General features: G+C 41.2%; 2 protein-coding genes across 7 annotated transcripts in view; both read right to left on the bottom strand.

Annotated features, from left to right (window-relative positions):
• ARHGEF9 (Cdc42 guanine nucleotide exchange factor 9) overlaps positions 1-15,902 on the bottom strand; it is a 440,519-nt gene that overhangs the window by 259,456 nt on the left and 165,161 nt on the right. Inside the window, exons 1-2 of one of the 6 annotated variants that reach the window (XM_081565585.1) lie at positions 3,094-3,916; positions 751-871 (exon numbers count right to left, since the gene is read on the bottom strand). The exons of 3 other annotated variants lie outside the window; for them this stretch is intronic. The gene's annotated coding sequence lies outside the window, so the exon portion shown is untranslated. Of the gene's footprint in view, positions 1-750; positions 872-3,082; positions 3,917-15,902 lie in introns of those variants that run through there. 2 more of the 6 variants (XM_081565582.1, XM_081565584.1) reach the window with 2 other exon arrangements.
• On the bottom strand, positions 3,273-3,452 carry LOC145536374 (uncharacterized). Its single transcript, XM_081565586.1, has one exon. The coding sequence runs from the start codon at positions 3,450-3,452 to the stop codon at positions 3,273-3,275; it is 180 nt and encodes a 59-aa protein (XP_081421712.1).

Here is a 15,902-nt window from a genome sequence, read left to right as displayed (position 1 = left end):
TAAAAAGGAGTTAGACAGAAGGAAAGGGAACAATGAACTCTGTCAGGAAAAGTTGGGACAAATCAGAGAGGAAAAGCCCTCTTCTTTCTTTTTACCCCTTACAGCAGGGATGGTGGGGGAGAGAGAGGAGGCTGTATCAGGGAAGAGAGGAAAAGCTTAGAAGGGGGAAGATGAAGAGAAGAGGCAGGAAAGAGGGAAAAAGTCAAAATGCAGAGGGTTCCACTCCTCTCGGCTGCATTTTTCATTTTCTCCCACTCTTTTCTCTTTTTGCATACTCTCACAATCTTCAAGAAGAAATGCCAAACCTTTAGGATCCACACAACTAAAAAGTCACCCTGTTCACTACTCCCTAAACTCCCTTTTAGCTGCTCTAGGGTAGCCTGCCATCTGGCTAGCAACATTCCCTTATGTGCCTAAAGATAAGTTAATTTGAAAAATGTTTACCCATTTCACAAACTAAATTACTGATGAAAGAGCTCTTTCAAGCTACCCCTTTAGTCTGAGGCTGTGTAGGATAGGGGAAAACCGGTAGAGGGGGACACTCATCCACCTTAGCACCAGTCAAATCCTTATAGGCCTTAGCACAAGGAGGCCTTTCAGAACTGGGGAACTCAATTCCTGTCCTGCTGTTTTTCTTCATTCCTAGCACATTCAACCCCATCCAGATTCAGGAGTCTGTATCTGACACAAACACAGTGTAGATGTGCATACACACCCACATACATACTGTCACACATCCTACACACATACATTTACAAAGGCTTTCTGCCAAGGGTCTGTCAGGCATCCAAAGGTGAAGGCTGTGGCATTTCATGACACATACTTTGTCATAAACCTGGTTCAAAGACTAGCCTTGGAGAATCCTCATCCCCTTGAAGGAAAAATCAAAAAGCATTCTATTGTTGTAGTCCAGTTTTCTTCCCACATAACTAGGTAAAAGAATCTCTTAGGTAAAACAAGTTTCTCCATATACCAGCAACCGGATATTTCCTCCTTTCCCCCTCCCATCACCCCTTGGTTAACATTTATTAACATTTCATTTGCCTTTTCAGTTATCTTCCCAGTTCATTAGCCTCTGATTTCAAGTGCCTATGGACACCCAAAATCACAGAATTCAAAAACATAGTCCAACCATCCCCAAATGCCATGTTATAGAGAATCCCAAAATTGCTCAATGTCAAGCAGTCGCTGAACAGAGAAGACCCAGGTCTGTAGCTGCCTGGCCTACAGCCTTTCTTTCATCGCTTTTCAACACTGTCTCAAAACAAAGTGTCCAACTAAAATATCAGGTTACTTGACACAATATTGTTAGAGCAAATGCAGGAAGGGAAACCAAATGAGACTCACTAGATTCTCTTTGCAAAAAAATCAAGTTCTTAGTTCAACCCAGGGGCTCCCACAAAGTGACTAAAGAGTAAATAATAAGAATCAATGCCAGCAAACTTCCCAGATCATGCTTACAACATGGTGCCAACCAAATTAAAAAATCAGTTTCTCACCCACACAGAGCCATCGAGAGCACACCTTGTGACTCAAAACCTCTTCTAATGCCATAAAATTATACTCTTTGGGTCCCAAGGTCAGGACAATTTCAAGAGCCCCCTTCACAGCCCCTCTCCCTTCAAAATCTTTTCCAAACAGTCCAAACATGGTACTTGAGAGCACACTGCCAACAGATTTGCACATCACTCATGAACAGTCGCCCACATGGGTGCAGGGGGAACATGTGTGTGGATGTTTTATGTGCCCTGATTCATTGCTACATGAGACATAAATGGCACTCTTTCAAGTCAGGTAAGCAACAGAATGAAGACCTGCCAACATCAGCAGGTGGGGGCGGGGCGTTATATTATGCACACTGGCATCAGAGACAAATTTTTTACTGGCTTTGACAAAAGCTTTCTTAGGGGAAACAGAAATATAAAAATAACAACAATAGCAAAAATAACAGTAATCACCACCACTACCACCTGATACAGACATGCAAATAAATATCAAATTGGAATGTTGTTTCTAGCTCATGTTTTCCAGAGCTTTCATCCCTTTCCATCCAGTCATTTTTTTTTGGGGGGGGGAGGGTGCTCAAAACTCTCAGTTTAGCACGATACATAATTTCATTTTGAAATGGAAACCTTCCAAATAGAGACCTCTGATTTTAAAGAACAAGGAAGCAAACAAAACCACCATTTTCCCATTAGCACTAGCAAGTTCTATTTAAAATGTAGTTCAAGAACATCATTGCAAATGAGATTACCCCAAAGAGGCATATCTAAATACATTATTCCCAAGTTGGTAGAAAGCTAGCTTTAGTTGTTTTTGCAGGCCATAGAGACAAAATCCCCAAACTCAAATTCACAGGTACAATTTTGGGGAAAAAGAACCCAAACAGTTACTGTCAATATCTTCTCTTGCTAATTCATAAAAATCAAAGAACACTTTTATGCCACATACCATGATTCCAAAGAAATTGACATTTAATGATTTTTAAGAAATGTCTTAAACGTGGCTTCTTTCCAAATTGGAAACTGTAAACGCTGGGCAGCAAATTAAGATTCAGAGGACACAGTCACCAACTGCCAGCACAACGCACCCCACCACATCACTTCCCATATTCTCGCTTGTCATTAAGAGACTGAAGAATAATTTCCCTAAATTCATTCCTGTATCAATTTCTTTCCTCTAAACATCTAGGGCAACACTGTTTTTCCTAAGATGCCAGAAATTCATCATGCTCTTCCCACACCCTCCCTTGCCCCAGACAAACCCAAATGCCATCTTCTGATGGCAAGAAAGAAATTCTGACTAAAATTCTCTGATGGAATTTAAAGGTCGTTTTCCAGAAAATGAATTGACAAAACACCACAATCAGCAAAGCCATTGTGTAAGGATGCAGAGCTTGCTTCATGAACGTCACATCAATGAAGAATGCACACACACATACACACACACACACACACACACATGCACACTTAAATAGAAAGCATTTCTTTATCAACAATTTTACTCAAGCAATAAGCAACTACACTCACAGGCATACTTAAAAGACAAGACATAACAAAAGATTTAGGGAGAGATAATATACCAACGTCATACATATCACAGCGAGGCCATGTTGAAGCTCAAAACGTTTTCCCCCCTGAGTAAGAAAGCTTGCTCTTTCTCTCCCTCTCTTTCCCTGTCTCTCTCTCTCTCTCTCTTTTTTTTTTTCCTTGGAGGTTCTCGGGATGAAATCAAAGCGAGAATTCCAGACAGCTCAGGTGGCTGGACTCCATTCAGCGCGTTCCCAGGAAAAACATGAGTATGACATTTACAAGCAGAAGGACTACAATCACGGCAAAAACGACTACAGTTTGCACATCCAGGGTCATGGTGCAATGCAGAACACTGTAGTGTTCCAAATGAGGGGCTGGCAGATTGGGAGATGTCAGTCTCTGTTCTGTCAGACTGTCCATACAGCCACCATGCTAGAAAGGAGAGGAGGAAGTCGGGTGGTTGGGGAAGGGCTGGGTTTGGCGCCCGAGTTTGGTATGGGAGGGGGGGAGGGGGGATGGGGACAGGGGTGCTTGCTTCCCCCTTCTCAGAACTGAGCTGATCTTTCTTCCCTAGCTGAGAAATCTTAGCTTGCGCTGAAGTCTGCAGAGTCCAGCATTCTCTCTCGGGCGCCACGGAAAAAGGCAAAATCCTGGCTTTCAAAGGGAAAGGCAGGAGAAACCAGCGCGAGGTTCTCCGGCGCCTGCTCAAGCTGTCTGTCCGGGGGTGCGTCCGTCCACCTGCCTGGCTGGCTACCGGTCAGTCTTGGTCTCCTCTATTCCCTCTAATTCGCTCGCTTTTCTACGCTCGCTCTACTCGCCGGGCTCCGGGCTGCCAGCTACTCTTTTGATCCCTGCCTCGCTGGCTCTCTTCCTCGCCTCTCCCCACCCCCCAGCCCATATTCTGCGTTTTTATTCACGGAACGACTGCCGGCGCCTGCGTGAGGCGCAGCCAAAATGCTGACAGGCCCGCCGACCAATAACAGGTGCCGCAGAGGAGCGTTTACTCGCCGGGGCGGGGGGGGGCGGTACTTGAGCTGGCGTGCTACCAGCGGTAGCCAATCGGTGAACACAAGGTCCCCCCAGCAGGCCCGCTCCAACCAGCCCAGCCGGAGCTCCAGGCTGCCAGTTCTGGCGTGGGGGTGGAGAGCTTGTTGTGGGTGGGTTGATGGAGCTGAGGAGAGAGAGGAGGGAAAGGCCTGGGAGAGAGGGAGGGAATGGGCAGAACGGGCCAGAGGGGAGAGGGCATGGCAGGGAGAGAGGAGGGAATGACGAGAAGACGGTGAGAAGCAGAAAGGAAAGAAAAGGAAAGATGAGAAAGAGAAAGAAGAAATAGGGGGATATGATGAAGAAAGAGAAGCCTGGGGGAAAGGATGGAAAAAGGATGGGGAGGAGGGAAAAGGAATGGGGGGGGGGCGCGGCGGGAAGGGACCCTTTGGAGCAACTTTGGAGCCTGGGCCAAGGAGGAAGCAAAGATACCTTTTGCCTCTGCCTTTTATAGGGCTTCCCTGGTGGCTCAGATGGTAAAGCATCTGCCTGCAGCCTGCAATGTGGGAGACCTAGGTTCGATCCCTGGGTTGGGAAGATCCCCTGGAGAAGGAAATGGCAACCCACTCCAGTACTCTTGCCTACAAAGTCCCATTGGAGGAACCTGGTAGGCTACAGTCCATGGGGTTGCAGAGTCCGACACAACTGAGCAACTTCACTTCAAGTATTTATAGGCCACACACAATTAGCTATACAAAGCCCACAAATCAGTGCTGTGTACAGAACCACAAGGACACTCTACAAATTATACAAAATTCAATTCTATCTCTTTCTCTGATATTTATGCACTTGCAGATCAGATTTCTTTCCTACTTCTGGTTTCTTTGAACTATGACAGCTTGCACTATTCCAGCATACTGGGTACTAGGAAGAGAGGACAGTTTTGCATTGGAAAAGCCTCTACAAAACCCATAAAACTTGCAATCTGCTTGAAATCACTGCCCTCTTCTGTCTTTGTGGTCTGGTGTCTGAAATGGAGAAGCCCTGGAGTAGAGACAGGAAGGTTTCAGATTTACTCCTAGGCCTACTTCAAGCTTCCTAGAAGACTTTTGGGCAACTCCTTTCCCCTCTATGGGACTCCATCTCCCTTCTGCCACAGGAGAACTTAGACCTGTCAAAATTCAGTGAAACCTCTGAACCCTTACCTCAGAAAAATACATAGAGCAGGCTTCTGGGCCCTCAAAACCAAGGACTAACTTACACTGAATATCTCTAAGGGCCTTTCTCACTCTTACATAGGACTGTACACATGAACAGATAGATATTGGTGGAGAGGGGCAAGAAACTAGATTATCCAGGGATAGAACTAATTAATTTCTGGTATTTCTACCATACTATAAACTCTAAGAGGAATGAGAGTTGCTCTCTATTCTCTAAAAATCTTTGAGTCTAGGACAGTCACCTATTCAAACTTGGTGAGTGGAAATTCTGAGTCAACAGAGGTCATAAATAAAATGGCCTCTAGCCTTACAAGATAGAATAAAACCCAAAGAAATGCCCACTTTAAGAGTCTGACTTATCACATCACCTATGAATGATTTGTGCCAAAACAAACAGCAAAATATCTTGAATCAGATTAAGCTTCTAGATCTAGCTATTATTTTACATGATACACAGAGGACAGAAAAACATTTTAAACTGCAATATGGTGATACAGACTGTAAAAAACTACAGGACCAAAAATCTGGTTCTCTAGCAAGTAAATAAGGGAAAAAAAAAAAAAAAAGAGTGATCGATTCAGGTGGAATTTGTATATGTGTGCATCACCACCCATATGTGATATTTATGAGACAAATGGAAACTTGAACAGGCCAAATATTCAATAGTAATAAGGAATCAGTATGACTTGTTTAGCTGTGGTAATGATTTTGTGGCTTAAGTTTAACAAAATGAGGAGAATAGCGGTACATCTTTGTGATCTCGGATTTGGTAATGGTTTCTTAGATATGACATGAAAAGCATGAGCAACAAAAAGAGATAAATTGAATTTGGTCAATGTTAAAAAACTTCTGTGCTTCAAAGGACACTATCATGAAAACATATACACTGGCTAAACATATACAGGGGAAAACATATTCCCACTGGCTATCTATTTAATATATGGTAAAAATTTGCTATGTAATATATAGATAGCCAGTGGAAATTTGCTCTATGACTCAGGGAACTCAAACTGGTGCTCTGTGACAACGTAGAGGAGTGGGACGAGGGGGAGGTGGGTGGGAGGTTCAAAAGGAAAGGTATACCTATGTCTGATTCATGTTGATGTATGCCAGAAACCAACACAATATTGTAAAGCAATTATCCTTCAATTAACAATATTTAAAAAAAAATGATTGACAGAAATATGAAAAAAGAGTATGAAAAGAGAATACACAGAATGAAATGTTTGCAAATTGTATATATATCTGATAAGGGATTGTATCTAGAATACATAAAGAGCTCTTATAACTCAATTATTTTAAAAAACTCAATTTAAAAATTGGCACAGGATCTGAGTAACATTTCTTGAAAAAAAAGGTCAATAAGACATAAAAAGATACTCAATATACTAATCATCAATTCAGTTCAGTCACTCTGTCATGTCCAACTCTTTGCAACCCCATGGACTGCAGCACACCAGGCCTCCCTGTCCATCACCAACTCCTGGAGTTGACTCAAACTCATGTCCATTGAGCTGGTGATGCCATCCAACCATCTCATCCTCTGTCGTCCCCTTCTCCTCCTGCCCTCAATCTTTCCCAGCATCAGGGTCTTTTCAAATGAGTCAGTTCTTCACAGCAGGTGGCCAAAGTATTGGAGTTTCAGCTTCAGCATCAGTCCTTCCAATGAATATTCAGGACTGATTTCCTTTAGGATGGACTGGTTGGATCTCCTCGCAGTCCAAGGGACTCTCAAGAGTCTTCTCCAACACCATAGTTCAGAAGCATCAATTCTTGATTTCTCAGCTTTCCTTATAGTCCAACTCTCACATCCATATGTGACCACTGGAAAAACCATAGCTTTGACTAGATACACCTTTGTTGGGAAAGTAATGTCACTACTTTTTAATATGCTGTCTAGGTTGGTCATAATTTTTCTTCCAAGGAGCATTTTTTTTTTTTTAAATTTCATGGCTGCAGTCACCATCTGCAGTGATTTTGGAGCCAAAAAAATACAGTCTGTCGTGGATTCCATTGTTTCCCCTTCTATTTGCCATGAAGTAATGAGCCCAGATACCATGATCTTAGTTTTCTGACTGTTGAGCTTTAAACCAACTTTTTCACTCTCCTCTTTCACTTTCATCAAGAGGCTCTTTAGTTCTTCTTCACTTTCTGCCATAAAGGTGGTGTTATCTGCATATCTGAGGTTATTGATATTTCTCCTGGCAATCTTGATTCCAGCTTGTGCTTCCTCCAGCCCAGCGTTTCTCATGATGTACTCTGCATATAAGTTAAATAAGCAGGGTGACAATATACAGCCTTGACGTACTCCTTTTCCTATTTGGAACCAGTCTGTTGTTCCATGTTCAGTTCTAACTGTTGCTTCCTGACCTGCATACAGGTTTCTCAAGAGACAGGTCAGATGGTCTGGTATTCCCATCTCTTTCAGAATTTTCCACAGTTTATTGTGATCCACACAGTCAAAGGCTTTGGCATAGTCAATAAAGCAGAAATAGATGTTTTTCTGGAACTCTCTTGCTTTTTCGATGATCCAGCGGATGTTGGCAATTTGATCTCTGGTTCCTCTGCCTTTTCTAAAACCAGCTTGAACATCTGGAAGTTCACGGTTCACGTATTGCTGAAGCCTGGCTTGGAGAATTTTAAGCATCATTTTACTAGCATGTGAGATGAGTGCAATTGTGCGGTAGTTTGAGCATTCTTTGGCATTGCCTTTCTTTGTGATTGGAATGAAAACTGACCTTTTCCAGTCCTGTGGCCATTGCTGAGTTTTCCAAATTTGCTGGCATATTGAGTGACCTAAATCAGATCCCTTACGATATTAATCATCAGGAAAATGCAAATGAAAGATATTTGCTATAGCATATTTGCAATGAGATACCACATTACACATGCTAGTATTATTATAATCAAAAAGCTATATGATAAGTGTTGGGAAGGATGTGGGAAATTGGAGCCTTCATAACACTGCCAGTAGGAATGTAAAATGATGAAGCCACTTTGGCAAATAGTCTACAGTTCCTCAAAGACTTAAACATGGAGTTACCATTTGACCCAACAATTCAACTCTTAGATATACACCTAAGAAAAATTAAAACATGCCCACACAAAAACTTGTACTTGAGCATTAATAACAGCATTACTCACCATAGCCAAAAGATGGAAAGAATTCACATTTCCATCACCTGCTGAATGGTCTGCATTGATGCCTTACTCCTTCCTTACTCCCTTTGCCTAGGGGACACATTCACATGACCTGTCTGATTTTATTATCTTTGCTTCCTGCTTGGGTTCCTCATTTAGTCATTAAGGCCATGATTTCTCAAAGTTCCTCTAATCTCAGTCCCTTTTTCTTCTTATTTCACACTTGCACTGAATGATGGGCCTATCCATTCCCAAGCCTTTAACTACTTGCCACCTACATTACACACTGAAGTACTGCCTTTCAACAAGGTTACAGGACACCAGTGGGGGAACAAAACAGACATAGGTCTTTGCCTGCAGGGAGCTTACAACCTCCCTGGGGGTTAGCTGATAAGCCCCATGTAACTCTCTTGAACTCCAGAGATGACTCTCCACTTGCTTTCTGGATGTCTTCTGAATATCTCACAAGAACCTCAAATTTGATGAGTCCAAAATCAAAGCAGTTTTCTCCCACCCTGCCAGCTTCCTCTTTTCCCTGAGTTCCCTGTCCCTTAGGAATGTCACACATAGAATTAGCCAAGGAGATACCAAGGAAATATCCATAAGTCTTGCTTTTCCCTCACCTTGCTGCTAGTCAACCAGTCTCTAAGTCTTGGTGATTCTCTTCCTCCTTGAGGAATGTGTCCTTCCTCTCTCTCTCCCTACTGCCAGCTACTGTGGTCTCTTGTGCTGCTCACTCTCCCCAATTCAGCCTCTACTCTCCTGAACAAATTATCTCTTTCAAAAGCAGTCCTGCTCTTCTTAATTCTATGGTGGATATTATATACTGGATGCTGAGGATCCATGCCACCCTCCTTCTAGCTTGCCTTCCTGTATTGCTGAAAAGCTTTTAATAAAAACCAAAACGACAACAACACAACAACCTGTGATTTTTCAAACTTCTTTGCATCCATTGTTCTGGATGTGATTTATTTCTGCCAATCATAGGCATATGCACAATATTTGAAAGAAAGTGATAATACAGAAAACATACTTCTGCTGCTTCTGGTGATAAGTAGAATGGTGGGGTTTTAGAGTTTTCTGCAGCTGTGTTACCTTTCCATAGGTCCCAGTGTCTAGACCATGCTTTGTGTCTTTGTACAAGCAGGGAATGAGACTTTTAAATATTTTTACTTATTTATTTTTGCTATGGAGGATCTAGCAGGCATAATGATTCTCTAGTCAATAGTTAAGGCAATGGCAGGTTCCTAATTCCTAAACTGAAAATCAGGTACAGTGTTCCCACAGCTCCTGATGCCTTACCTTCTTTCTTCTGGCAGAGAAAACAGCTGGATTCATTCTGAGATTCATTCCTGGAGGCCTAGTCTAAAGCTTGCCCCTTCAGCCCTTCCACCAATTTTGGAAACACTCAATTTTATATATTAAAACTGCTGAAAATAACTAGAGCAATATAATTTCCACAGCTGAACCCTGAGTTATATAGTTCCTCTGCTCAAAGGCCTTCCATGGCTCTGCACTGCCTTTAAGGAAAATTCTGTAGCATGGTATACAATGCCTTGCCAATCTGGTATCCTTTGCTTGACACTTAGCAGGTGCTTCATAAACATCTGCTGAATGCATGACTATCTCCTTCACCTAGTTGTTTCTACTCAGAGAATTATATCTTCCAACCACAGAAGGTAACCTGATGAGACCTCAGAGAAAATCTATTCTAACCCCTCATAGTCTAGGTTAGGAAACTGAGGCCCAGAGAAAGTAAGCTATACAAGATTACATAGTTAATTGCTGGCAGAGCAGAAAACAAAACTCATTTCTTGAGTCTTGAAAGTACTTTTGGGGGATTTCAGACTTTGAAACATGACATTTGATCCCAGCTCCATTTATTTGCAGTTAGCTTTCTGTGTAAGGTGACTCACAACTTCAATTTCAAAAAATTAGAAGAGGCCCTGACGTTTCAAGAAGCACCTCAAAGGCAGCCCTTTTGCTGACAAGAATCAAGGAATCAGAGAATCTCTTGGCATAGCAAAGTCCCAATTCCGTCCTTCAGTCCCTTCTGTAACATCCTCATCCAGTTTTCAGCTCCAACACCCACGACAATAAGGAGGTTCCTCTCTCCTAAGATAACCTGGTAGTCCTTTGGACAATTTCAGTTGGTGAAAAGTTCTTTCATCTTTTTGAGCCAGGTATTATCACTACTTCTATTACAGCCACTGCTGAGGAGCTAATGACATGAATTAGAATATAGAATTATATTATCCAGAATATAAATGTTTGTTTATAAATATATATAATATAAATTTATAAATATAATTGTCTAGAATATAAATGTGTCCAAACTCACACTGAAATTACTGTAAGTACTCAGTATATTTCTCAAGATCCAAAGGGAACTCATTAGATAATAATAATAATAAATGCTTATAGAGTGCTTACTCAGAGCATCATTCTAAGCCTTTTATATATATTAATTATTTTAATACTCACAATAACCCTATAAGGAAGATACTATTATTGTCATTATTTTACACATGAGGGATTGAGGCATAGTCCTTAAATAACTTGCCCAATGTCACATGGCTAGTCAGTGGTGGAACCCAGGTGCAAACCCAACCTTGTCTGGCTCTAGAGCCTATGCTTTTCAACACTATGCTGTATAAATGCCACTAGGTGACACGTGTTCCACCTTCCAATAGCATTTGACATGATATCTCCTCAGTCACAGGAATAAACTGTTTCAATGTTCTGACTTGAATCCAAACAGCCTACCACCCAGGTATGATATCTAGGTCTTAAATATTTGCCTTCTCTCAGGAAAGGCCAATGCTTGGTTTTCTAATGGTTCAAATAGCTCCCAAAGCCCCACTTCTGTCAGAAAGCATACCCAAGGAAAGTTCCACATTTTGTCCTGACCCCTATTGCTACTCATTCATTGGCCATCCAACTCCCACTTCAGCCACCTCATAGTCCCTGATGTTTGCCATGGACAATCTGAAGATATTAAACCTTGTCTGTTAATTTTCTTGGCAACCTATATGACTAGATGCTCTTGCACATTCATGATGTCAGTTCTATTTAGGAGAGGCAGTTCCCTGAGGACAGGAACTCTCGGTTAGTTCAGTTATTCAGCACAGAGATCACTACTCCCTCCAAATCAGTTTAATTCAATAATCAGTCATTTTGACAGCTAGGGGTAAATAGAGCCTCTTGGGAAGCTTACAGTCTAGTGGGGAAAAGAGTCACAAAAGCATGTAATTTCAAAGTCATAGTATTCTAAGCATAATCAGATAATGAATAAAGTTGTTGATGATTATAGAGCAAATCACAGAATTCCATACTTGAAATGGGAAAAAAAAGTTATTTCTTCCCAACCTCCCTTTGTAGGACTCCTCACTACAGTATACGTGATGGGGTAGAGGAAATAAGTGGGAGGAAGAAACATCTACTTTGGGCTAGCCTTTTCAACATATTTTATTTAATCCTTCCCAGAAGCCCCTAAAGAAGTAACTGTTATTGTTATTTTAAAGAGTAGAAAACTAAGGTTAAGAATGTTTACATCATGTGTTCATAGCGATATAGGTACCCAAATCCAACAGCAGGATTTAAATTGAGATCTATTTCCAAAGCCCACTTTTTCTTCCTCCCATATCCCTGATGAGTTTTGTTCAGCAGCCACTAGAATATCTTCAGTAACAAAAAGAAAAAAAAAATCTAATCTTCAAGCTTCCAAAGTCATTATTCATTTTGAGCTAAAATTCACTCTTCTCTGGCTTCTGTCCATTTGTTAGCCCCTGGGCTATGCAAGAAGGATCTACCCATCTAAGCAACAGTCTTCTTAAGTGTTTGAAGATATCTATCATGAGTTCAAACTCTGATTCCCCCTGAACACCCATCTTACACACACACACACACACACACACACACACACACACACACACACACACACACACTTGTTTTCCAAGTAAACATGACATTTCTTTAAGCTCTTCCCCTTGTGGCATGATTTACAGTCCCCTCCCCAGGCTGGTTGCTTAGGGAGTTTGCCCACACATCCCTCAGAACACATAGGCAGGTGGAAGTGACAATGGGGAGTATGATGAAACTGTCACCTCCCTTATTCTAAACACCAGTTCTTAGGAAGAGCTACCTGTGAACTCATGTTCACCTAAAATGGCTGATGCTTGTGTGTGCTGCTGCGCCCCCACAATGCCTCGAGAAGCTCATGGCAAAGTGAAAAAAGGACAGTGGATGAAAATCTAAAGCTGTATGACCTCAAACAAGTCCTTAAACTTACTCAAAACTTAAAAGACCATGACTTGTTTTAAAGTTGTAACTTAAAGCATTGGTTGTTTTAAAATTTCAACAGCCTTGCCAAAAATGTGGCAGACATGGAGTCGGTCTCAAGTGGGGTACCCTGAGGAAAGGGGAGTGATTGGTTTAAGTTAAAGAATAAGATTGCATATAATTGTATGGTTGTGTGGGTGGCATTTTACAGGGAAAATCAAACAGGATTAAGAATTTGACTCTGCCTGAAGATTTTTTCTCCTAGCTATCTACAAGTTTAGGTGTAATTACATCTCTTCAAAAGGAGTCCATCCCTGAACCATCTAATCACTGTCTATTCCATCATCCTGCTTTTCTTTCTAGCCTTGAAATGTTATAATTATTTGTTTATTGGTTTGTATTCTCCCTTTATAAAGTGTAAGCTCCATAAAGGTAGAGACTGTTTTGTTCATTGCTGTATCTCTAGCACCTAGAACAGTGCTTGGAATTCAATAAATATTTTTAAATGAATAAATAACTAAATGGTAAATGAATGAATTAGTGAATGAAGACCAAGGCATAGTCCTCTTGATTCACAATTTAGGATGTAGAGGAAATGTGTCATGGAATTATTCTCTGCTGTGGCCTGTGAATACCAACCTTTGCACTGCCTCCCCTCCCCCAGGGCTTTCGTTACTTAGAACTTCTCCAAAGGGACTAAAATTTGCAGATTACAGGCTGAGCATTTCAGGACCTCTTTGGTTTTCTGCTCCCTGTTGGCAGAAGCCATCCTAAACCACCACTCAGAAGGAAGCCCTTCCCTCAAGAAACATTGCCTATACCGCCCTCCTGTGGCCAAAGACTGAAAACATTGCTGAATAAATACCCAGGACCAGCATTTCCTCGTTTCTTTACATGACCTATTTAGGGCCTATTTCTTTCTCTCTCTCTCTCTCTTTTTTTTTTTTTTTAAGGGGGATGGGGGTGAGAGTGGAGGCTTATTGCAGTTCCATTTCAAGCAAGCTGGCAGGTCAGACAACTTGCCTCTACTCCAAGTAGAAAGGACTGGTTAGAAGAAAGCAGCAAGGGTCTCAAAGACCCTTCAGAGGAAGTGCAATGCTTTCATATCAGGCTCAGGATCTTTCTGGGAAGGCCAAACCCAATAATGCATTAATTCAGGGTTGATATGGGCAGTGAACACTTCCCTGAGGCCCAGTGTTTAGTTTAGGAGCCTAATCTGAATAGTTCCATCCTTAGGCCTCATGACTCACTCAACCAGCTACTTCTCTGACTCCTATGTCCAAGTTTATTTATTTACAGGCTCCATTTAAACTGAAAACTGCTGAACAGTAAGGACACCAAGCATTCATCATCAAATTAAGCATGGTGCTTTGCTCAGAATAGATGCCTAACAAGCATTACATAGGTAAGCAGGTAGATTGGATGGTAGGTAGGTAGACGATAGGAATAAGTTGAAACTGCAATAGGAAGGGAGGGGGTTAGTTCAGCTAGGGAGTTTGTAAGATACTGGATTATGTGTCATAGGAAGACTAAGGAATTAGCTTAGGAACTATATTTTCTATAGAAGTCCAAGATAGTCTAGCAGTGAGGCTCTGAGCAAAGATGTAAACAGAGTTAGACACTACCAAAGATTGGTAAAAAATAAAAAGATGTGTGCAGGACACATAGATGGATAGAGGTTTGTAGAGATTTGTGAGGGTCAAGATGAGACTTCTGAAAGTCTTTGTGGATTGATGTGGAGACATCTGAAAGATATAGTGTCTGAAAAAATATGCAGAATTAAGTTTGTTAATATTCACCAAGGCAAGCTACAGATTCAATTCAATCCCTATCAAGATAGCGATAATGGCATTTTTCACAGAACTAGAGCACATCATTCTAAAACTGGTATGGAAACATAAAAGACTCTAAATAGCCAAAACAATCTTAAGAAAGAAAGAACAAAGCTGGATGCATCATGCTGTGTATGTGTTTGTGCTTAGTTGCTCAGTCATGTCTGACTCTTTGTGACCCCATGGACTATAACTGCCATGCTCCTCTGTACATGGGGATTCTCCAGGCAAGAATACTAGAGTATGCTGGCATTCCCTTCTCTGGGGGATCTTCCCAACCCTGGGATGGAACCCAGGTCTCTCATATTGCAGGCAGATTCTTTACCATCTGAGCCACCAGGGAAGCCCAAGAGTACTGGAGTGAGTAGCCTATCCCTTCTCCAGGATATTTTCCTGACCCAGGAATGGGGTTTCCTGCATTGCAGCCTGAGTTATCAGCTGAGTTACCAGGGAAGCTCAGGTATCATGCTCCCTGATTTCAAACTATACTACAAAGCTACAATAATCAAAACAGTATACTACCAGCACAAAAATAGACACATCTATCAATGGAACAGATTAGAGAGTCCAGAAAAAATCTCACCTTTATATAGTTAATTAATCTACAACAAAGAAAGCAATAATGTTCAATGGGGATAAAACAGCCTCTTCAATAAATGTTGTTGGGAAAAATAGACGTACATATGTAAGAGAATCAAACTGGACTATTTTCTCATACCATATATCAAAATTAAACTCAAAATGGATTAATGACTTGAATGTTAAAACCTGAAACCATAAAAATTTTGAAAGAAAACAGATGGTATGCTCTTCGGCATCAGTCTCAGCAATATTTTCTTTTAGGTGTCTCCTCAGGCAAGGGAAACAAATGCAAAAACAAACAAATAAGGCTACATAAAGCTAAAAAGATTTTATGTGGTGAAGAAAACTATCAACAAAATGAAAAGGCAGCCTAATGAATGGGAGGAGATACTTGTAAATGATATAGCTGATCAGAGGTTAATATAAAGATACAAAAGGTACTCATATAACTCAATATTGGAAAAAAAGATCTGACTGAAAAATGGGCAGAGGACCTGAATGGACGTTTTTCCAAAGAACACATAGAGATGGCTAACAGATATGTGAAAAGATACTCAACATCACTAATCATCAGGGAAATGCAAATCAAAATCACCGTGAAATATCACCTGTCAGATTGGCTATCATTAAAAAGACAAGTGACAGTACTGGAAAAGGTGTGGAGAAAAGGGAATCCTTGTCCACCGTTGGTGGGGATGTACATTGGTGAAGCCATTATGGAAAACAGTTCCTCAAAAAATTAAAAATAGAACTTCTATATGATACAACAATTTCACTTCTGGGCCCTTAAGGAAAGCAAAAGCACAATTTGAAGATATATATATATATAT

Source organism: Giraffa tippelskirchi, chromosome X (assembly GCF_054371585.1).
Source record: "Giraffa tippelskirchi isolate mGirTip1 chromosome X, T2T-mGirTip1v1.2.pri, whole genome shotgun sequence".
NCBI lineage: Eukaryota > Metazoa > Chordata > Mammalia > Artiodactyla > Giraffidae > Giraffa > Giraffa tippelskirchi.
Note: the sequence above shows the minus strand (reverse complement) of the source record. Positions and strands in the feature narration are given on the sequence as shown.

Excerpts from the sequence above, each read along its gene's own strand:
- LOC145536374 (XM_081565586.1), bottom strand. The coding sequence starts at position 3,452 with ATGGACAGTCTGACAGAACAGAGACTGACATCTCCCAATCTGCCAGCC.